This window comes from Anas acuta, chromosome 4 (genome assembly GCF_963932015.1).
Source record: "Anas acuta chromosome 4, bAnaAcu1.1, whole genome shotgun sequence".
Classification (NCBI taxonomy): Eukaryota; Metazoa; Chordata; class Aves; order Anseriformes; family Anatidae; genus Anas; species Anas acuta.
Genome location: NC_088982.1, coordinates 56590490 through 56613162, shown reverse-complemented (window position 1 = coordinate 56613162; position 22673 = coordinate 56590490). Strand labels below are relative to the sequence as shown.

Below are 22673 nucleotides of genomic sequence, written 5' to 3'. Positions count from 1 at the left end.
AGCTTGCTCCTCTTAGCAGCAGCTTAATTCCCAGGTGGTGGGGAAGATCTCTCTTACACGGGCTGCAAATTGCAGCTGGACATTGCTTGTGTGTCGTCCTCTACTGTAAATGAGATGTGGATGAGTAGAGGAAATCACATCTCCCATAATATACTGTGCTTTAAGATTGTATTGGATGTGCCGAAAGTGGCTGCGTGACAAGTAGCCCTGTTCTTTTAGGCTAGCACTAATATAATTCTGGAAGCTTTTATTTCCAGCTCTGTTGGAAATCTGTGTTATAACTAATTCTGCCACAGTGCCCTACAAGTTGGTTCAAGTATAACTGCTCGGGAGACAGCTGGAAGTATAAGAGCCTAGTGTTTCCATTTCCAGTGATCAGGTTTTGCTACAATTTTTTTTTTGCAGTGAGCGTATTCTTTTTAGATGACTAATCAGAGGTTTGTAATATCACTTGAGGAGGGATTTTACCTTTGTGTTTATACAGAAAGTGAATTCAGGTCCTAGCTGGAGTCTGTGAACTGAAGAGTAATATAAGTATTTAACAGAGAGAATAATGGTAGCAACAAATAGTAAGACAGAAGAAATGCTAATCCACAAAGCAAAGAAATTCCTGTTTTAGAAAAAATTAACATTTTGAAACCTTATGCAGAGATCACAGAATCACAGAATATCCTGAGTTGGAAGGGACCCACAAGGATCATCAAGTCCAACTCCTGAGTACACACAGGACCACCCAAAACTCAGACCCTGTGTCTCTGAGCGTTGTCCTGAACTCCAGCAGGCTCGGTGCTGTGACCACTGCCCTGGGGAGCCTGTCCCAGTGCCCAGCCACCTCTGGGTGCAGACCCTTTCCCTAACCCCCAGCCTGACCCTCCCCTATCCCAGCTCCATGCCGTGCCCTCGGGTCCTGTCACTGTCCCCAGAGAGCAGAGCTCAGCGCCTGCCCCTCCGCTCCCCTCCTGAGGGAGCTGCAGGCCGCCATGAGGCCTCCCCTCGGCCTGCTCTGCTCTGGGCTGAACAAACCAAGGCACCTCAACCTCTGCTCATGTCTCTTCCCCTCCAGACCCTTCAGCATCTTAGTAGCCCTCCTTTGGAGACTCTCTAATAGTTTTATGTCCTTCTTATATCAGGGTACACAAAGCTTCACACAGTGTATGAGGTGAGGCTGAACCAGCGCAGAGTAGAGAGGCTTCCAACTCTACAACTCATAGCAGAGGAATAACAAACTCTTTAAAAAATAGCATAAAACCAAACAAAAACTCGTGCAGCATGTTTATATATACCAGAAATATTTATTTCTACAAAAATATTTTATACAACATATATATTTATATAAATTTAATTTCTCATACTTGTTTTCTGAGCACCTGCTGCCTGAGACTGATATTGGGGCTTCACCATCAGCAACAGGCAGGCGAGAGATCTGTTGGCAATATATTAAGCAGACAGAAGACATCAAAACATTTTGAATAGCTATATGCCTTATCCAGCTCTTTAGCAGAATGTTTAAACTTATATAGATCAGGTATTTTAGAAGTTAGGAGATGCTAATCAAAGTCTACAAATTGAACAGTGACACAAGGGATCACAAATTAATTGCTTTGTGGGGAGGAAAAAAAAAGCCACAGAATCGTAGAATGCCTGGGATTGGAAGAGACCTTAAAGACCATCCAATTCCAATCCTGAGTAAGTTCTAGAGAACTTAGTTTCTCTGGAAAGTAGCATTAAAATCTTTGATTTGTTGACATTTTTAACTGTTTGTATCTCAGTTGCCATTCTTACTGAGTCTGAAAGTTTTTTACCTGTTTGTTTGTTGTTGTTTTTTTTTGTTTGTTTGTTCATTTGTTTTAAAGTGATTTAAATGAAAGTATAGTTTAAATTAGTGGGGAAGTGGGAAATGATCATAGCTCAAGTTTTAAGGTAATACTTGATCCATATTGTGTCTGTTTGTGTGGTTCTCCCTGCCTCAAAGTTTAATAAATTTCAGTGTAATCTGGAAATCAAAACTTCAGTTACTGTCCTGATGGGATCATTTGGTACGTGATACAGATCTTAAATAACAGTCTACTGACAAATACTTCTAACTGAACACCCATATTTATGGACATTGTCGTTTTAGCCCTGTCCCTGTATAAGCAGTTTCAACAGTTCCCCTCATACATCATTTAAAGTATTCAGTGTCACATGAAATCTGTTCCCAAATACTCCCAAGTGATTTCTAAAACTATACATAAGTGTCACTTAACAAATCTGGGAGAAGTCCTATTCATGAACTTGCAATATATATATATATGTATGTACATATATATATACACATATGTATATATAAACTACAGGCCATAAGTGCTGTTATTTACACACTGCTTCTTTACAAAGAAAAATCTGAAAAGATTATCCTACACAGAGAAAAAGTCTAGAAGGCTTCTGTAGGGAGAAAAATAGTCCCCACAGGTTAAAAAGATGTATAATAGTTCATTTCCATCCCATCGGGTTAGCTCTGAAATGACATCCAAAGAATTGAAATCAAGTTTAACTTTTGGACACTGCTTTGTTCCCAGGAATAAATGCCACAGGGACTATACAGTTCAGTCTAGATTCCTACCTAGTTACCTACTTAATTGTGGTATTACTGAGTTCTGACCACAGGCTTAAAATGTACGAATGATGGATTTAAAATTAGTGGGCATTAATAGCTGACTTTATATTAAAAATAAAATTATGGAGCAGTACTCCATTCCTTTGTCCAGGATTTGTGCAGTAGCTACTTTTCTAGCTCCATACGTAATGATTAATGAGTGGTCTGTGATAAGAAGCGTTCTGACCAGGAGTACAAGGTGGTCAACAATCAGCCAGAAAAAACATGGGGCTTTCAGCTGGTTTTAGAAAAAATGTTGTGGCTATAATCAATTGTGGGATTTTGGTGAGTAATTGTGCGGAGAGGGCAAACTCTGCAGACCTCATTTCCACATGCAGAAGTAATTTTCAGATTTTCATGTTTTCACAGCAAAATTTCATTTAAGCTGTTGTATATGTATTTCAAAAATGGTACAGAGAAAAACGAATTTAGATCACTAGTTGTGCTTTAAAAGAAAAATATTACTGTAACAGAATATGAAACAAAACATAGTGATGCTTTTACAAGCTGCCTAACTCTCTTCATGAAATATTGAAGTTGAAAATATTGAAAGTTGAAATATTGAATTTGAAATATTGAAAATTGTGTGCTGGAGCCCACAGGATGTTAATCATCATGCTATGTTTTTATAAGATGTCACAGAGTAACAAACATAATAAACATCATAAGCAGGAATTGTCATCCTTTTTTCAAATACAGACATATAACAGATTCCTATATCTGTTTTCACAGACTTCCTTGTATCATCACTCTTCAACAGACAGAGGCCTGGACAGGCCCTCTAGGTAAGATATTTCTTTTTATGTGATTTCAGTTGTCACAGACTATACAGCCTGGGGTTTTCTTTGTGACCTGAAGCCAGATATTGAAGAGCCAGATTTCAGCATTCAGCTTGTGGGCTCCTAACACGGAGAGGATGTTCGTATTTTGATACTGAAGTACAAATATTACTTTTGGTTTTCAAGAACTTACTCTTTGCATTCAGTATAAACCATACTATATTTGGGGTCTTTCCAGTGACATCCCTGAGCTCTCTTCACTCGAGCTTCTACTGAACTTCAACAACCTATCATTTAACCTTACTGCCTGCAGCACTTCCAGTGCTGTTCCCCCAAGCACGCTACCTCAGCTGTTCTCGGTCTCTTCGTCTCATCTTTACGCTGAATTGCTACTCTAGTACAGCAGGCAGATTACCGTTCAAATTCTGATCTATAGCTGCATTTTACTTTTTACCATGCCTTCTTACACTGCTATTACCCACTCATAAAAGCAACTCCTATAATAACTTATTGAGCATCCTGGAAAACTAGACTGTTTTATCTGTTTAAATCCCAGTTTGGTACAGATATCTCAATAGCCAGATCTTCTTCTAACCTGTCACAAGGGTTTCCTTTAGTGATTGTGATCTTAATTTACATTGTGACTACCCTTTCCTGCCTACATCATACCTCACACCAGCTATGTTGCCAGCAAAAGACAAGATTCTTCACACTGCCTAGGTAAAGCCAGTGCTGAGTGATGGGCTTCTCCTAGCAGGTTAAAGTACCAGGAGGATGGGAGAGTGCCAGCCCATGGTAAACTGGGAAAAGGCAAATACAAAAAAAAAAAAAAAAAAAAAAAAAGCTTTTCAATCAATAAATGGCCTTTAATGTAAAAACACAATTTCATTTAATTTTTAAATAAAATGTTATTGCCACCTTATTAAGACAAATATGGAAACACTTTAAAAAACATTTCATTTGTTGCTGATATTTTTACAGTCTTTCAAAAAAAAAAAACACCTCTAAAAATTGTTTTCATAGTGAAGGCTTAGAAATAAACATACCAAGGTTTTTTTCAAAGCCTTCACTATGAAAACAATACAACAATTTTCTACAAAACTTAAAACAATCAGGTGAAGAAGAAATTCAGCTTTTCTCTGTGAAGCATACTGCAAGAGATCTGAGACCAGTGCTTCTCCCCTGTACATGTTTCTGATGTATTTCTACTGATATTGTTTAATATAAAAACAAATAATGTAATTACAAGCTTGCCTTTTAATTTTTGAATTGTGATCTCAGAGATTAGACTGCTACTAATACTGTTTATTTCTGTAGTTCTGCAAGTACTGCGAGTGACTACAGGAAAAGAAGGAAGTCAGAACCTGCTGTAAGTCATCAGAGGGCGCACAGTGACCAGAACGCAAACAGGCCTAATGTGGGCCGTACGGATATGCAAGGCCCATATACCACCCTTAGAAAGCCTTTAACTAGCTCCTCTCCTTCTTCTCCGTCAAGAGCAAAAGGTAAGAGGAGAACGTATTCATTAAGAGAAAACTACTGATGATGTGTTGTGCAATACCTTGGTATTAAATGTACCTGTCCACTGTTGCTGGGTGCATTTTGCTGGGAGATTTACTGTAGGAAGCAACAGCTTTGGGCCTTTCATCAAAGTCTAACTTGTTTATTCTTACACGTGTCATTCTAAGCTGATCAAACGATGGATTTGTAACAAGGGTTTTCTAGTTTCAACTGTGCCCATTCTAGGAAAATGAAAATAGATTAAAAACAGAATATGATTTGTGCCATAATATGTAAATCCATAAAATTTTATGAACTACACTATTCTCTTATTAGATTAATGAAATTTTAAAACTGTTTTCAGTATAGAGAGAAAGTAAATCAAGACAAATAGTATTTAAGGATAAAGATGTGCTGCCATAATACTAGAACTTCCAAATCTATAGCAGATGTATTGGACATTGTCAGTTATCAGGACCTAATTTAATCAAGCAAGTATCCATAATCTGATTTTTAATTTCATAAATTCTTGAAGTATTTAGTACAGAATATACAATCTAATTAGTTTCTTTTTTTTTTTTTTTAATAACTTGTAATTCCATTGCTGTTCTCCATGTCTCTCCAGAAAAGATGCTTGAATTATAGGGTTTGATTTGATTGGGGTTTTGTTTGGTTGGTTTGAGGTTTTAGGTGTTTCCTGCAGCAAGACAAAAGCTTTCCAGTAAAATATATGCTGTAACTAATATATAGAATAATATCGAGCCTGACTGAATTTAAGAAGAGATTGGACTGTGCACTTAGTCACATGGTCTGAACTTTTGGGTAGACCTGTGCGGTGTCAAGAGTTGAGCTTGATGATCCTTAAGGGTCCCTTCCAACTCAGGATATTCTATGATTCTATGATCTATTACAAGACCTGTCCTTCTTTTCCAGTTATCATTAGTCATTTATTTGCTGTACTTTCTTAGCTATGTTTTCCAGTCAGCCGCAGTTGTATTAGGGAATGCATAAACCTTCGTAAACGATAATTACTACTGAAAAGAACATAGCGTTTAGGCTGCAACAGACAAATTTAAACAAACAGTGAGGAATAATGAGTGAAACGATAGAAAAGCAACTGTATTTTAAACCCAGTGTTATGGTAGTAATTTTAAAAGTGGGTAAACTCATCCATTTGGTATACCAGGTCAGGCAGTGTAAAGGTGGCAAACCCCACTTACCTGCATTTACCTTTTACTACACCACTAATAAGGAGCACTCACCATGACTTAAACACTTCCAGTGTTTGAGAAATCCTTCCCCTAAGAACATCTACCACAGCTACTTAATTTTTGGAAGGTGACCAAAACATGTCACTCCATTCTCTCACAACATTATGAAACTGAGCAGAATGTTAATTTTTCTTGGAATTAACCATTTTGTTAAAGAAGCAGCACATTATGAGGGGGTTGATCAGCATGGATTTTGAACTTGAGTGTTTCAGTTTCTGATCCAGATTCATACTGTTCTTATAGAAAGCAGACTGAATTGCTTGAAGCATGTCCTGAAGGTGAATACTGCCACTTAACATCACTGAGAAAATTCAGCTCAAATATAAGAGACCAGGGTTCCAAGTTTTACTCATAGTGACTTCTAATTCTGAGCAGCTTTCAGAACACACAGATGTCAAAGTATTTGAAATATATTTGAGAACATATAAGGGAATAACTTCCTAATGCTCATCATTCTATTTGATGTAAACTTCTTATCAAGGAAAGTTGTATTAATTTATTTTTGTCCATTTCTGACATTTACTGCAGTTAGTGTATACCTGTATTTCTTAGTTAAATTCCATGGAACAGAATTCTGTTCAAATACAATAAATAATGGTCTTTGCAGAGATGCAAAACTTCAGTCTCCCTCCAAATTCAGTTTATCTCAGTTAAGGTGTACTGAGGTCTAGATTTGTGGATTGGCTTCATCTTTAAATCCTTTTCAGCTTTTATTAGTTGATTGTTTTTTGACCTGCTTCAAAATCAGTGTTGATGCTTGGTTTCTTACCTTGTTTTGTTTTGGTATTGTTTGGGGGTGGGCTTAATTATTAGCTCTGCTGACCTAATTTGTAGTAACCTATGTACTGACCTAAGCTAATAGTGTAGATGCGTTAATTGCTGTCTCTTTTCTAGTCTGTCTAAAACTGATACTAATTTCAACTTTCTGAATCTTTTAATTTCTGGCAATGTCTCTCTTTTACCATGCTGCTCTATGGATTACAAAGGTGGGGATATTAGCAAAGTTTATCCATCCCTCCTCAGTTATTCAGTGCACAACCACAACACCTCAAATGAATTAGATTACTGTAGCACTTACAGACAACATTTAGCTGTTCCAAATGATTCGAGAAGGGCAATCAGCTATAAGAATGGCTGGCAAATGACTCGTCAAAATGCAGAAGTGTGGAGCAGCACAGAAGAAAATACTTCTCCAAAGAGAAAATCTCGTAGCTGCGATGATCTTTTAACAGATGATCGCGATAGCTTTCCTGATGCGCAGGCCAAGTCCGAAAGCATGGGCTCTCTTTTATGTGAGGAGGACTCCAAAGATGTTTGCTCAATGAACTGGGCCTCCCCATATGTTCCCGAGGGCCGTGGTGGTGGTAGGGCAAGAGTTCGTCACAGATCTGCACACGATGCCCCAGGTTTCCTAAAAATGTACAAAAAGATGCACCGCATCAATCGCAAGGACTTAATGAATTCTGAGGTGATTTGTTCTGTGAAGTCCAGAATACTGCAGTATGAAAAAGAACAGCATAAAGGTATTCTTCAAGGCTGGAGAGAGTCTTCTACTGAAGAGGTGCCCAGAGACATGGTGCCAACCAGAATATCAGAGTTTGAAAAACTAATTCAGAAGTCGAAATCAATGCCAAATCTAGGTGATGAAATGTTGTCAAGCATTACACTACAGCCTCCTAAAAATGGTTTATGTACAAAGCGGCGATTTTCTATCGAGTCTCTGCTGGAGGAAGAAAATCAAGGCAGACATCCCTCTCAGGTACAACGGAGCTACAAGTCTAAAACCCTGGTGCCAATTCATATTGAAGTGACCAGCGATGAGCCGCAACGGTCACATATGGACTTTTCAGACAGCGATCAAGATGGAGTGGTTTCTGACCTCAGTGACTTTATCCAGATAGAAGGTTCCTCCTTTTGTAGTGAAAGTGACTTTGATCACTTCTCATTCACATCGTCTGAAAGCTTTTATGGATCAGGCCATCACCACCACCACCACCACCACCACCACCGGCATCTCATCAGCTCCTGCAAAGGCAGATGCCCAGCATCCTACACCCGCTTTACCACTATGCTGAAACATGAAAGGGCTAAACAAGAAACCACAGAGGATCCAAGGAGACAGGAAGCAGAATCTGGTCTCTCCAAGATAGCATTCCTAGTCAGTCCAGTGCCTTTCCGGAGGAAAAAAAGTGCAGCCCCTAAAAAACAAACTGAAAAGAAAAAATGCAAATCATCTGTATTTGAAGCACTAGATTCTGCACTTAAAGACATCTGTGACCAAATTAAAGCTGAAAAAAGGAGGGGAAGCTTGCCTGACAATAGTATATTACACAGACTTATTACTGAGCTGCTTCCAGACATTCCAGAAAGGAATTCGTCTCTGACAGCTCTGAAAAAGCGTCCCATGCACCAGCCTTTTCATCCACTGCCTCAAGATGGTGCTGCTCATTGCCCACTGTACCAGAACGATTGTGGAAGATTACCTCTTAGTGCCTCTTTTCAAGACATGGACACAGCTAACAACAACCTCCAAGACAATGATAGTGCACTGTGTTTCCAAGGTGGATTAACTTTCTTCCTCTATCCTTATGATTTACTCCCTGTATTTCCTACCTTCTCTCATTCCGTTTTTATTCGTGTAGTCTATAAGCAATCATCCTAAAAAATTCTTAATTAAGGAAGGTTGTCATCCGTACCTATGTGATGAAGATAGATAATTTGTCTATTCACAAAATGCAGTAATCTGGACAACTGGATTAGCATCGTATTTTAACTACTAGATTATTACTGCTATAAAACACCACTTGGTGTTATTAACTTAAGCAAGGTTGTTTTTTTTTGTTTGTTTGTTTTTCCACAGAAAAAAAATGGAAAAAAAGTGAGTAGATGCATCATAAGATGCTTGTGAAACAGAAAAACAATATGCCTTTATTATTTAAAAAAAAATATCTGCATCAAAAGCATGTTGTACAGTATAATTCTTTTATGCGTAAGTGGTAAAAATGCTGTTAATTCCACAAGTATCATAGAATGTTGATTCTGCTTTTTCTTGAAAATGCACTCATTCCAATGCTTCGTACTGCTTTTTGTGAATAGACCCAAAGGTTATTTTAGGAAGTTTCCATTTCCACTGTTCAAACAATACAATTTCCAATTTCTGTGGCAGCAAAACTAGTTCTTCTCATAGAACGTTAATGTATCTGGGAAGTTTTGAGAAGTACCTTATCATCTTAGAAGGGAAATTCTCAATAATCAAATCTCAAATGAAACTTCAGACTGAGTATAACTTTTTTTAAAAGTCTGTCTTTCACAGACCTGCTTTTAAGCTACTTTAAGTTGTTCATTGCTCTGCTTCTCTTAAAAAAATTCCTTGAGCTTAAAATGTTTTTAAACATTTATAGATATAATTGCTGGTGATGACGTGCTTGCAACCAAAATATTAGTAATACGGTTACCTAATTTTTGCCCCCACTGTATTTAGCCATAGCCTAAAGCCTTAATGGTTTAGCCAACAGCTCAGGGGAGATCATTTAGATCTCTATTCCAGAGGACTGCAGCATAATTTATTAGATACTCTCAATTCTTGTTTTACACTTGTACTGACTTAAAAATGTGTAGGCTTGGTAAAAATAGATCGTGTGAATTAAGTCAAAGGCAGGCAAGTATCAGTCAGACACCTCCTCCAGAAGGCATTAGGAGACTACAATTGCTAGTAAATCTCAGAAGCCAAGAAGCAGTTCAGTTCATCCTCTGGTCTGAAATAATTCCAGTTTATTTTCATTCACATTGGCAACTTGCAGAGCTATAGAGAGTACAAGATTTTTATTTTACTTTTTATTAAAATTTGAAAAGAGATATTTACAATTTTATAACACACCATCCTGTAATAAGCATTGGCAAACTGTGCTTTACAGAAAATCTGCCACATAGATTGGTAAGTAATGATCACTTAAAATAGAGTTGTTTTTACGAAATAACTAACAAGTTGTCTTGACAAGGCCTAAATAGTGCCCCTGGTAAAGTAGAAATGCATCTTAGATCACTTAGTGAGGAAAATTTGTTTTCATTTATTATCTCATTGAGGCATGCTTTAGTCACATTTTGTGCATGTAATTACATGTTTATATTGTTGGCATTCAGAGAAAGCTTTTCACAACTGCTGTCATGTCTTCCATTTGGTCCAGTAGGAGTGTATTCTTTCATACAGTAAGGCTTAATTTTGTTCATCCAATCATCTGTAATACATTCTTCTGCCGTGGATCAGAGGAAAGCCTTTGCTTCAGAGTCAGTATTTTTGTTTCTTTAAAGGTCCACTTAAACCATCACATTCCTTCTATTAAGGGTGAAATAATAGATTGGGTATGTCTTCATCCCCTTAAATTAAACCAAGCAGCACCATGGTTTTGTTTATTTTACCGTAGTGTCACATAATGATGTTCTGTTTTCAGTAGACCAGGAATCTCCTGGAAACTATTCTTCTGCTTTCACTGATGTGGGACGATGTACTCCAAGGGAAAGAAGAGGAACTACAGACAAAGAGGTAGCAAAACAATAATAAATAATGTAGCAATGTCAATACAGAAAATCAGTAACATTTCTGAGACAAAATTTGCGTTGGTTATGATATTATAATGATACAGACCAAAGGAACAGTTTCTTAACATCGTATTATCAGATAGGACAGCATCCAACTTTTCATTAAGGAGATTGGTACTTAAAAAGTTTAATATTCTTTTACTCTAAGATAAACTGCATTTTCTACTTATGTTTGAATGGATGTGGACATCAGTTTACTAGTCATTGGTAAGCTCTGTCAAAGTCATTGGTATGATTGGGAAAGGCTCTTTAGAAAATCGGTTACACAAGAAAGTATCTCAATAGTTTCAAGACTAGCACATAGAATAAGGTATTTCACCCTTATTTTTGTTTAAAAAAACAAAAGAAAAAACACTGCTGTTGGTGTATTATGCAAAACCACTTATCATAAGAGTGATCCCTAATTCCTATAACAGTTTTGGTGATTGTATACTGATTGCTTATATTAATGCTTTGGAAAATGAAATTGAAGCTGGTATACATCTAAAGAAAGTAAAACAAGGTATTACTTAAAAGAGTACGCTTAAATGAAGTATATTATTCAGTTTCTTAAGAGTATTTCAAATTCTAGAACTTGAAACATTCTCCAAGCAAGCTTCAGGGATTTTATTCAATCACAAAGGAAGTACATATTGTTAACATTTCCCATTGATTTTGCTACAAATAAATATTGCACAAAATAACGGCAACTTGAGAGTGCTGAATCTTAACTGTTTTTGTAATTTAGCTGCTGAGAACAAGCAGCAATATGGCTGCAATTCAGAGTCTGATTTCAAAGATGACTTCTTGTTATATAATAATGGTTAAAACCAGCTTGGGGAGTGTTTTGTGCGTTCCTTTTAAAGAATTCTGGGTTTTAATATGCAAATATGTAAAGTACTTGCACTACAAGCTTTTCTTAAGATTGCTGTGATTTAAAAAGATGAAAGATTGACCTCTATTTTCAGTTGAATTTGTACATTTTGTATTTAATCAGCTCCACTGTTCTTTTAATATTTTTCTCTTCATTCCTTGCTTAGTAGTTATAGCACCAGCAGCAGAAGTGAGAAAAAAAGCGCAATTATGAAAGAGTAAAACAGGATAGGGCTTAGCTACACTTGATGAAAAGGATATCACCTCTCATCTGAAAGACTGTTTTTAACAGCAGAGAACAATAAAGTGCTTTAAACTTAGGCTATCATATTTGAAGCAGATTTGTAATGGAGAACTGTATTAGTATCAAAAAATGGGATTTGACAGGATCCCTTTAAAAACTTTTTTTTTTTTTTTTATTAAAGTAAAGACAGTGCTCTGTGTAGATGCTAATTCTGTTTTTAAAACACTGTCCCAAACACCTAATTGTCTCAGAAAAGGAAGCTGTATATTTAATTGCCTATGCTTGTTGGTTGGTTGATCTTGGCCACCTTTTTAAAGGTTAAAAAGTTTACCTTACAGGAGTACTACCTGAATGTATTAATCATTTTGCCTACTTTTCAGAAACTGCCAGCTAGAGCTGTATATGACTTTAAAGCTCAGACTTCTAAGTAAGTACTAGACTTTTGTTCGTTTAAGTATTCATAAGTCAAGAAAAGTCCCTCTAGCACTTGATGCAGCTAACTGCTCTTATAGCCAGTTTCAACAGCAAAACACCGTGGAAGCAGAAGTCCCTGCTTTCTGTCACAGTAGCCTATGCATTAGCAAGCTGTGTGAGAAGTTATTTTGAAATTAAAATGTCTTTTAATTATTATATTTTTCCATTGTATTTGCTTGAATACAAATACAATGTATTTGTACAATGTACTTGTACTTTGTACAAATACTTCCTATAGCCTGAGTCCTGAGGGTCACGCGCTGAATGCTCTTTGCTGTGAATCATATTTAGGCAACACCAGGATACCAGACTAAAAGTGCTGTTGTAGATAGAGTACTCTTATCAAAATTCTGTATAGTGCTCAGCATCTTCCAATATGTCTGTCTTAACATACCCAGTCTTGCTGCAGGATGTGAAATGTCCCCTACCAAAACAAACTACAGTGATCCGTAAGAAAAACAAAATCAGGGAATGCTGTTCCAGGGTATGAGGGAGTCAGAGGAGAGTGAATGTATGCCATTAGTGCTGTTGCTTTGATGATTCAGGCTGTTGAAAAAACCTTTTGATATGGTACAACGTTATCACTAGAATTGCAATAGCTGTAAAACTACAATTTGAATTATCAGAACAGCAGGTAAACTCTTTGGAGGAAAGAAGAAAAAAAAAAAAGTACAACAAATAATACCCAGTTCAGGATCTGAAAATGTTCATAATGATTTGAATGCTTTCCTTTTTCAGTATCCAACATTAAGCATATCACACACCCCGAGTACCTGAAATGGCGAGAACATAATCCTATGTTCATGCTACTGAAGAGTTTGCTCATAAAAGAAATCTCTGTGGAACAGCAGCGCTCCAAGCTATACTGCTGCAAAAAGGCAGTAATAGACAACGGAGACAGGATATATTCAGTAGCTTACCCTACTGATTCATAAAGAACAAGAATGTCTCAGATACCTGTCATAAAAGCAGCATCTAAACAGGGGATACAAGCGACATCATATTTGCCTGCAGACTGTATCCTAACTATTCTGCTAATAACTAATAATACTGCCTTGTATTCACGGTATAAGTTAGGCCCATATAACTTACAGATAGTACCTGGTGATGATTCATAAATGTGAATCATTTCATTTTATAGGGTATAATCAACGGGTAAGTGTACCACAGCTATGACTTTTTTTTTCTCCAAATGTTTATCTGCTACATTCTGTTTCAGTACTGAACTGTAAAGACTGCAGAAGCTATGCAGGTAGAAGAGTTCAAATGTAAAGCTGTAAACATCTTTAAATGAATCTGTTACAGAGAGCTGTCTTTTAAGAAAGGAGATACCGTCTATATCCTCAGGAAAATTGATCAAAACTGGTATGAGGGTGAACACCATGGAAGAGTTGGAATATTCCCAATTTCTTATGTTGAGGTTTGTTCTTTGTTTTAATTCCTTTAATTATTTTGGATAATAGGTCCACAAACTACATGCAAATGATTAAAATGTTTGGTTCTTTTTTTTTTCCTAGAAACTTTCTCCCCCAGAAAAAGCACAGCCTGCCAGGCCACCTCCCCCAGCACAAATCGGAGAGATTGGAGAAGCTATTGCCAAATATAATTTCAGTGCAGACACAAATGTGGAGTTATCACTTAGAAAGGTACAGTTGAGATCTATCTTTATCAAAATATCATTATGGTATCTACTGCTACACAGAATTAATGTATATGTAATTACAGTGTTTTCATGATAAATTTTTCTATGCACAACATGATATAATAGTACAAAGCTACTGATATATGCTCATTGGCTTGCATTCTTTCACAGCTACCTGCAAATAGTTTAAATATTTTGTGTCTGTAAAATATAATGTGGTAGATTAGTATATGCCAACATCTAACTGGTCACCCCATTTTCTAGTTTTTATTTCAATTATCCATTCACTGTTTTAAATATGTATTTGTTACTGTCATAACTACAATGGTAAGGTTTTTCATGCAGAAGAAATCTAAAATACAGAAAACACAAAAATTTAGGGAAAAGAGGCTCAAATTTCTGTGCATGTACCAGTTCTTGAAAATATTTCATATTAATAATAGCCTGCTTTTTACCTATACGTATTTTACTTCTGCATACTTCACCTATGCACATCCTGGTGCCTCTCTTATTGTACATTAGCAAAACAAGTGTTTAATTTCTGGGGTTTGTCAGACACTGAGATGATTACTGCAGAAGAGAACTTTATTATTGGCGGTAAAATATATCTATTTATAAGTATATAATACTTTTTACCCACTGGAAAATTCTGCCTCATTTAGTGTCTTTTTTATGAGAGTTAGAGTTCACGGAAGTTAGTCTTATTTCAAAAGAAAAACCACTGAATAAGGATACAGGTTTTTGATGCTCCACTACAACATAATCCAGAATCACTAAAGGTGTTTTTCCAGTCATTTGAGATGGGAATACCTCAAAGAGATCTAAAACCAAAACAAACAAAAAAAAATCAAACAAAAGGCAGGAATAAAAACTTAGATAACTAGGAGGTGTGGAAGGTAGTTTGATTTCTAATTTAAATTAACTTTCATGCTTTTTGTATTGGTCACAATCTTGACAGCCAAGCTTGGGCTTCTTTTTAAAAAGTTGTAATTCCATCCCACTAAAGATAATTCTAAGGAACTCCACAAATAACTATAGAAGCAAAATTACAGAAACCCTGAAACAAAAAACTAACGTGGAAGGATTTATTACAAAAATGCATGTGGTAAAAAGTATATCACATAAAATGAAAGAGGGAGTTCATGAAGTTTCTCTGCAGAGAAGAGTTGAAATGAGAATTACCAGCTTTCTTTTCAAATTCCTAGGCTCTCCAAAACCAGTAGGTGAGCCACTGCCCATCTGTCTTTTTGCACAGATACCTGCTAGTCAAGCACATTTTCTGGGAAAAGCACTTCTCTCATCTTTCCCACAAAATCATTTTGAACTTTTTACTTTTCATGTATTACAATTTTACTTGATAACAAAGCACTTGCATGAATTTCATTATTTAACTTTTATTACTTTTAGAGAAAAACAGGTGTTTAAATTAATTTAGTCATTACTGCATTAGTTACTGTTAGGATATTAGCTAGCAGTTTTGGCCAACCATTTAAACAGGTTATGTTCTGAAGAAGAAAAATTTAAATGTTAATCTCTCAACCAAGAGTAGGAGACTACATGAGATTCCCTTTGGAGTATTTGCAGTCCATGACCAGCCTCCTTTTGCTGGAGTGGTAGTGGCATATATGACTATTACAAATGGCAAAAGAAATGTGAGAATGGAGGTTTTAAAGACTGATGGGAAACATCACTGCAGGGAAAATAATACTATCTGTTAAAATAATATCATCTATTAGAAATTCAATTTACTACTCATCTGCTGATAACTCATTTTTCTAATGTGTTCCAGGGAGACAAAGTAATTCTTCTTAAGCGAGTTGATCAAAATTGGTACGAAGGTAAAATACCAGGAACCAACAGACAAGGCATCTTCCCTGTTTCCTATGTAGAAGTCATCAAAAAGAATGCCTCAAAAAGTGTTGATGACTACCCCGACCCTCCTATACCCCACAGCTATTCTAGTGACAGAATACACCATTTAAGTTCATCTAAGGTAAGGATTTTTTTCTTAGATATCACCCCTAGAGTGGGTTTAGAAGGACTTGTAAATTTTTTGTTAACGTGGTAAGATAATACATAATTTATGCATTCAGTACAATCTGTTTTCTTTCCCACATATGTAGAATTGCATAACTAGCTTGTCATTGAAGTATTTTTATGGCAAAATGTCAATCTTATTTCTGCCAGGAATTTTGCCTTCTTCTTTAGCTATTAAATTATTGAGAGTAGGGCTAGTCAAAATCTGGGCAGAAAAAACAAGCTGTCAAAAAAAAAAAAAAAAAACTATTCAGGAGTCTCAGACAAAATTTGAGCATCAAGGAAATGTCTAGCAGACTCTTCACAATGCAAAGTGAAGATACACCCATCATCCTAAAAGTCTGTAATCCCATAAGCACGCAAAGAGCAAATGAGGGCAGTTTGCACAGGGGACACATCTTGCCAAGAGCCTTCAGTTCTATGCCCTTCAAAGTAAAGGAGAACAAACAGCTAACAATTGTGAACCATAACCTGCCTCCTCTTGCCATGGAGGCTCTACAAGGAGGCTGTTGGTACAATGGCAGTTCTCTGGATGGGTGTGACAACAGTGACAGCCTTGCGTCATCCAGGAGTGATGCACATGTCATCACGTTGTCAATGAGCTTGGATTTAGACCTTTATAGTTGTAATTTTTCACACCAAATGCCTGTCATAGTTTCAGAGTTCTTTTTCCTTCCTAGTTTATAACCACCATAAATCACATTACAAAGAAGATCCCTGTATTCCAGTTTATCATTCACTTTTGATATTTCACAGACTCCTGTGCCAGGAACAAAACCTCTTTGCAGTGATAGAAACTGAGCAAGTTTCTGTATGCAAACAGTGATTAGCATTAATGTATTATCTATGATGATTCTGAGTACTAAGGATGGACTCCTTTCCAAATCTTCCTCTTTACTGTTTTGTTCATCTCTTTGGTGTGGGAGATCAGTTGTGTGTGAAATTTATAAACCTTTCTCGTATCTTGCTATTAACCTCTATTTGTTTCAGTTGGTTTTGCCCCGTTTTCTGCTTTCATTTACTTGCATACTGCTGCTTATTTAGATGCCTCAGCTTTGAGATAAGTTACACATTTATTTACAGCTTTGGGGACAGATACCAAAAGATGTCATTTGTAGACAACTGTGTCCTCTGAAAATACTGCTTATGGCTAAGCAATATTAGTTGCTTTATAGTAGTTGCTAGAACAGTTCTCTTAAAGTTTTTTACCTGAGAATGTATTGCAAAGGAGAACTAGCTCCTCTCTCTTCCATTCCAACAATATAGTTGAATTGAAGTAGCATCTGTATCCTCAGACTGATCTTCATAAGCTACGGCCCCTTCTCATTACAGGAATCCGAAGGTGATTCAAGAGTATGAGGCAACTTAAGTGCTACATACTACAGAGCTGTCTCTCTGTATTTGGAGATGCCTCTCTCCTCTCATCTTCTATGGAATAGGCTTGTCTCTAAGGCTTCCTGCAGCTAAAGCTGTTTTTTGTGTAACCCCTATAACCTTGTCAGTGATGCCCTTGAGTACAGGTGATGCTTCAGAGTATTTGCATTCAGGTAAAAAGTACATGCATGTTAAAACTACCCTGTAATTTCTTAACTTCATAAGTTATTTATATTTTCCTGTAAGTTGATAAAATGCCCAAACCTTGAACAGGAAAGAGTAAAATCAAGAGGAACGTGAAGGCTCCCGATGATTTATATTGAGTATTGTCTAGAATTTTTAATTAGATAACATTATTTATCTCCATTGAGAATAGAAAACAAATAATTAAAGTAACTTAGTAGACATACCTGAAGTGCAACACCTTAGTTTGTACAGCCTGTGACAACTCCAGAGCTATTGATGGCTGCTCCTTTTCTAAGGCTGCCATGGTCAAGCATCTCGAGTGTGCAGGTGCAGGGCATCACGTATGCTACATGCTTGTCCTGTCTTCCAGAAGTATTTGATACAGGGAGTTTACAATGACCAGATTTGACCTAGTCTTTGCAGACAGGTAGAGATGCACTCAAATCTTTTATACTACTGTTACCAGCATTGCAGCAGGAGTTACTAGGCTACTTTTTCCCCGTTGTGTATTTTTTCAATGGTGATAGTCACATCAGATTACAAAACTGTCCTGCCACTGCTGTTAAGTAACAGATGAGTTCTGTAGAACAGGAGAAGGGAAATAGCCACCTTAATAGCCCAGGACATTTTTGCATTCATCTGATTCTAGCATCAGTCCAGGAAAAAAAAAAAAAAAAAAAAAAAAAAAAAGCCTCTATTGACATTCTTAAACAAACATTTTTTACAACTGGACTCAGATGTGGCAATGCCATATGAGAAGCCGTCTTGTTCCTGACTACCTAGAAGGGCTTTAGCAGGCCTGAAGGAGTTCTGGAGTTTACCACAAGTGCTGAGACCACTCTTCCTATTCCTTTGTTGTTTGTTGTTTTGTGTTTTTTCTTTAGCATGTAACTCACTTTATCACTCCTGTTGCTAGAGCAATTGCTCTAAATGTCTCTGGCCTAATGGCAATAAAAATAAATAATCAATATATATCAAGAGCAAGCTCTGCTCTCCTTAACTTGGCCTAGAGCATCTATAACTTTAGCTCTAGAGCAGCCTGTAGCCACAGGATGCAAAAAATGGCAATGTCTCCTGGACCATAGTATGATCCCTAAACCACAGGCTGGAATCTCTTTTTCAAGAGTAAAGATGAAGGACAGAGTTGGAATGCTGTTCATAACAGCCCAGCTATGTTTTAGCAGACTGCATTGTATCAGTCTGTAGACTGTATACTTTGGTACAGAAGATTCTATAGCAAAGGTTTGCCTAATTTTAAAATAATGCCATTTGCCTCAAGAAAATTCCAGCAGAAGGTAAGTAAATTAACCTTTCTTCTCTGTGATGTTAATTTGGCCGTTTGAAATTATCTTCTAGTGTAATATTTAAAATCTAAATTAGTCCAAATAATCTAATCTTTCTGCATAATTAAAACAATGAGATCAAAATATTTTCAATTCAATTTTAACTTTGAGGATTAATAGTTACAAAAATGCATTTTCAGTATTTACTGAAGCAATGGATATCTACTGATGCTGTGTACGTATGACTCACCAGTCTCATTCTTACAAAAGGACGTTTCTTTTACCAGAAGGATACTTCAATCAATATTATGTAATGCTACTCAAAATATACTGCTGTATACTGTGCTGTCACTATTTTAAAAGCTTTGTTGACTGCCTACATTCAGTTAGGATTGAATGTACCTTTCACAAATGTTGATGTTATTTTAAACCAGTAGGGTTACTTTTAAGGAAAACTGCATTCTGTAGCTGCTTATGCCTTAATAAAAGTATGCAATGTATTTAAGATGTTTCTTAAGCATGCACTGAGAAGTACAAATATTAATATTAGGATAATTAGAAATGACCACTGTTGTTAGAGCTTTAAAGAAATACTTTGAGACACCTGAAGTGTACTTCTGACAATACTGTGCTCATTGGGGAAAATCGCATTAATTTTAATTGTATGATTTAATAAGCTGTGACAGGCTCACTAACAGAAAGCCATACATAACATAACTTTAGCAGATCAAATGCAGGTTGCCTTCCTGAATGTAATGATCCAGATCTGTCTTGATGTTTGACATTTAAGTCCCAGGCCAGAACCTGATACAGTTTCATTTTTCAAATGTCTTTTTTGCTGTTCTGATTCATGTACTAATGATTTCAGACACCCGTGCTCACTGAAACCATACCCTGTAATCCAGATGATAGCACAGACATTTTTCTTTTCCAGTCTACTCATATCCTAACTCTCTGTCGTGCTTATTTATTTATTTAAATTCCCATGTTTTTCTTATTTTTGAAGTTGCCTTCCCAAGCACTGTCCCCACCTCCTAGATACTATTCTTCCTCTTGGTCACACAACGATCAAAAGACTCTCCAGGCTGCCACTAGCAACTCATTTGCAAGACCTGTTGGTTTTTCACCTACAAGCTTGTGCATCTCACCTCCTCCACCATTTCCAGACAGTTTTCTTTGTGACTTAGAAGAACTCAGTTCTTTGGCATTAACAACAGCCCAACCCATAGCAATCTCCCGAAGTAACAGAATTCACCAAGTTAAGGATGACCATTTTATTCCATACACAGAGGTCTCTCTCAGCTCTCCTACAGCTCTTCCTCAGCCCTTTCTCCAATCTACCTCCACCTCATCTTCAGCCGGTTCCTCTCATGACATAACACACAAGCATACAAGCAACACTACCAAACCAAGAAAAGATAAAGACTTGCAAGGTATACTGGGCTCTTCGGTCACCAAAGCACCTAGAAACTTGTTGGATACTACCAGAGAAGGTGAACATGGTGGTGGTGGTCTCTGTAACATCCCTTTGCCACGTAAAGGTGGCTCTGTCTCCACAGAGCTAGTTGCAACTGGTGAAAACGAAGAGGAGATCTGTGCAGCAGATTTGTCAGTTGACCTAGGGTTTCAGTCAAAGCCTCAAGAACTGGATTTCTCCAGAGAAGCACAAGACACAACAGAACTGACAAAGCTCTATATAGAGGAGGATCTGAGGCAGGACACCTTAGCATTCCCAGTAGCAAGTACAAGAGATTCCATAGTAAGTTGTGAAGGATGCACCTCACCAAATATCAACAAGGTATCTTAATTTCAGAAAAAACATGGCTTCTGTGTTCACATATCTTAGTACAAGTATTCTTTGCCTTCTCTTGTGTTTATGCTTTTACTATACTGTGCACAGGCACAGTTTTATTCTATTGTGCTGAATACAACCTGTCAGGGCACAAGTTCCTTCCCAGAAGCAGGTGTAGACACCATCGTCAGTTCTGTGGTGTCTCAGTTCTGCTGATCCTTCCCCTTCTGTCCTTGTTAGCTCCCATCAAGTTTCCGACACAAAAACCCGGTGAGCCATACTCCTCACCATCCCATTATGTGCTGCCCCTTCTGAGTACAGGACCCCAGGAATGCTGGCAGCAGTATTAAGGGAAGGACACGTCTCCTGCAGAGACTCAGAGGTTTGGACCTCGCATGTGTCACTTCACAAGCTGATATATTTATAGTAGACCCTGTTACGAGAATGTGACTAATAACAGATCAGATTATGTTTGGCAGTTAAGCAAATCCTTCTCCCTAATGCCTGCCCTGGTTCCTCTCTGGGACAGTACAACACTGAACTATCCTAAATGTGTGCTAGCCATTTAATGCCGTGATTTTGCTGCAGTTTGTGTGGTTTCCAGGCAAAAATTTAGAAGAGATTTTTCTCTGTCCAGCAATTACTTCAACAGTGAGTCCATTCAGGTAGTTGTTTTGGCTAGCTCATACAAAATGGTAAAACAAATTTTCAGACAAATGTAAAGCTAGTTAATTAGAAGGATATGCAGACATTCTTTGCCCTTACTTGACCTGAACAACACAGAAGCAAACTGCAAGAATACAGGTGAAATCCACTGCCCCAAATAGCAACCTGTTTTAATTTCTGAGGGAAGAGTTTTCTCCCAGAGTGGTAGACTAATAATAAAGTTAGCATCCCGTTTCTGACTATTCACGGTAGTTACATGACTCAGTGGGCATTTTATGTCCTTACCAGCTGGTTGTACAGCACAATTACATCTCATTTTTCTTGAATGTTTAAGCCAGCTCTGCTTTCTATGGGAACATCAGGAGAGTCTGATCCTCCTTCCCACCTCCCTTCTAATCCACCATTTCACTCTGCCAAGGCACCAGCTTCTCACTCAACATCCCCATCTACTGCTTCCCTCTCACCTCCTCTCCTCTCTAAACTCTTACATCGGCAGGAGAAAGACGCTACAACGTTAAAGGTAATTGCACCTCTCGAGTATGTATTGTTGCAAATCTTCACATATATTAAATAACCGCAACGCTAACACTGGGTCTGATCTTTTCCAATGCATTTTCTCCCTTACTAACATTGATAACATAGCACATGGCAGAGCAAGATAGGCATTTTTCAGATGAAAAGCAAGATAAAACTATAACAATTATAATACAATGAAATAGTGCAAAGAGATACCAGTCAACTCAATTTCAATTCCATACCAGAACTTCAGTAACTCTTAATTAATTGAAAGAACCAGGATCATATCCAAGTACACAGAAACTAAGTAATACTTTAAAGTGTTTCCAATTTCAATCTAAAACCTAGGAGAACAGTCCCAAGTTTCACAGTAAAGCACTACTGCGTAGGGTAACAGTCCAAACACCAGCTCTATTAGCCAAGGCCTGAACAAAGATTATTCCCTCTTCAAGGCTACGTTCCCTGTCAGCATTGCTGCTCTGGGGCAGAAAAATGAGTTCTGGAAAGAGTCTATGGCTAGACAGATAAGGTCAATTCCCAGTGCAGCTTAGCCCCACAGTCAGTTTCCAGTGCTTACTTCCAGAGACTGTCCCTATGACAAGGAGAAAAAGGGCACATACATGTAAAATGTTTCAGAAACTGTCCTAGGAAAAGTGACTATGAAATCCATGGCAAAAAATACATCCTTGTCGAAAAACCTACCACATCATAGACTGCATGACAACGGAAGACTCAAATATATCAGACTTCAAGAAGTCTTAAGGTTCACAAGCTGTGCTATATTTTCTGAAGCAGGGAAGAGACACAGGAATTCTTGCCAGCAGAT

General features: G+C 37.3%; 2 protein-coding genes across 55 annotated transcripts in view; one reads left to right on the top strand and one right to left on the bottom strand.

Annotated features, from left to right (window-relative positions):
• The window catches only part of SORBS2 (sorbin and SH3 domain containing 2), a 155567-nt gene that overhangs the window by 122649 nt on the left and 10245 nt on the right, over window positions 1-22673 (top strand). For 25 of the 50 annotated variants that reach the window (XM_068681381.1, XM_068681363.1, XM_068681366.1 and 22 more), the window contains 10 exons: window positions 3368-3420; window positions 4732-4919; window positions 7172-8746; window positions 10637-10725; window positions 12258-12304; window positions 13657-13771; window positions 13869-13997; window positions 15783-15986; window positions 19880-20671; window positions 21666-21851. In XM_068681381.1, coding sequence (XP_068537482.1) covers window positions 3368-3420; window positions 4732-4919; window positions 7172-8746; window positions 10637-10725; window positions 12258-12304; window positions 13657-13771; window positions 13869-13997; window positions 15783-15986; window positions 19880-20671; window positions 21666-21851 — 3378 coding nt within the window. Of the gene's footprint in view, window positions 1-3367; window positions 3421-4731; window positions 4920-7171; window positions 8747-10633; window positions 10726-12257; window positions 12305-13656; window positions 13772-13868; window positions 13998-15782; window positions 15987-17362; window positions 19755-19879; window positions 20672-21665; window positions 21852-22673 lie in introns of those variants that run through there. The other 25 variants (XM_068681390.1, XM_068681389.1, XM_068681388.1 and 22 more) reach the window with 7 other exon arrangements.
• Window positions 9923-22673, bottom strand: part of CFAP96 (cilia and flagella associated protein 96) — a 90769-nt gene continuing 78018 nt past the window's right edge. For 2 of the 5 annotated variants that reach the window (XM_068681424.1, XM_068681425.1), the window contains exon 9: window positions 9923-10711. The gene's annotated coding sequence lies outside the window, so the exon portion shown is untranslated. Of the gene's footprint in view, window positions 10712-10827; window positions 10877-12745; window positions 12789-13124; window positions 14815-22673 lie in introns of all 5 variants that reach the window. The other 3 variants (XR_011096300.1, XR_011096301.1, XR_011096299.1) reach the window with 3 other exon arrangements.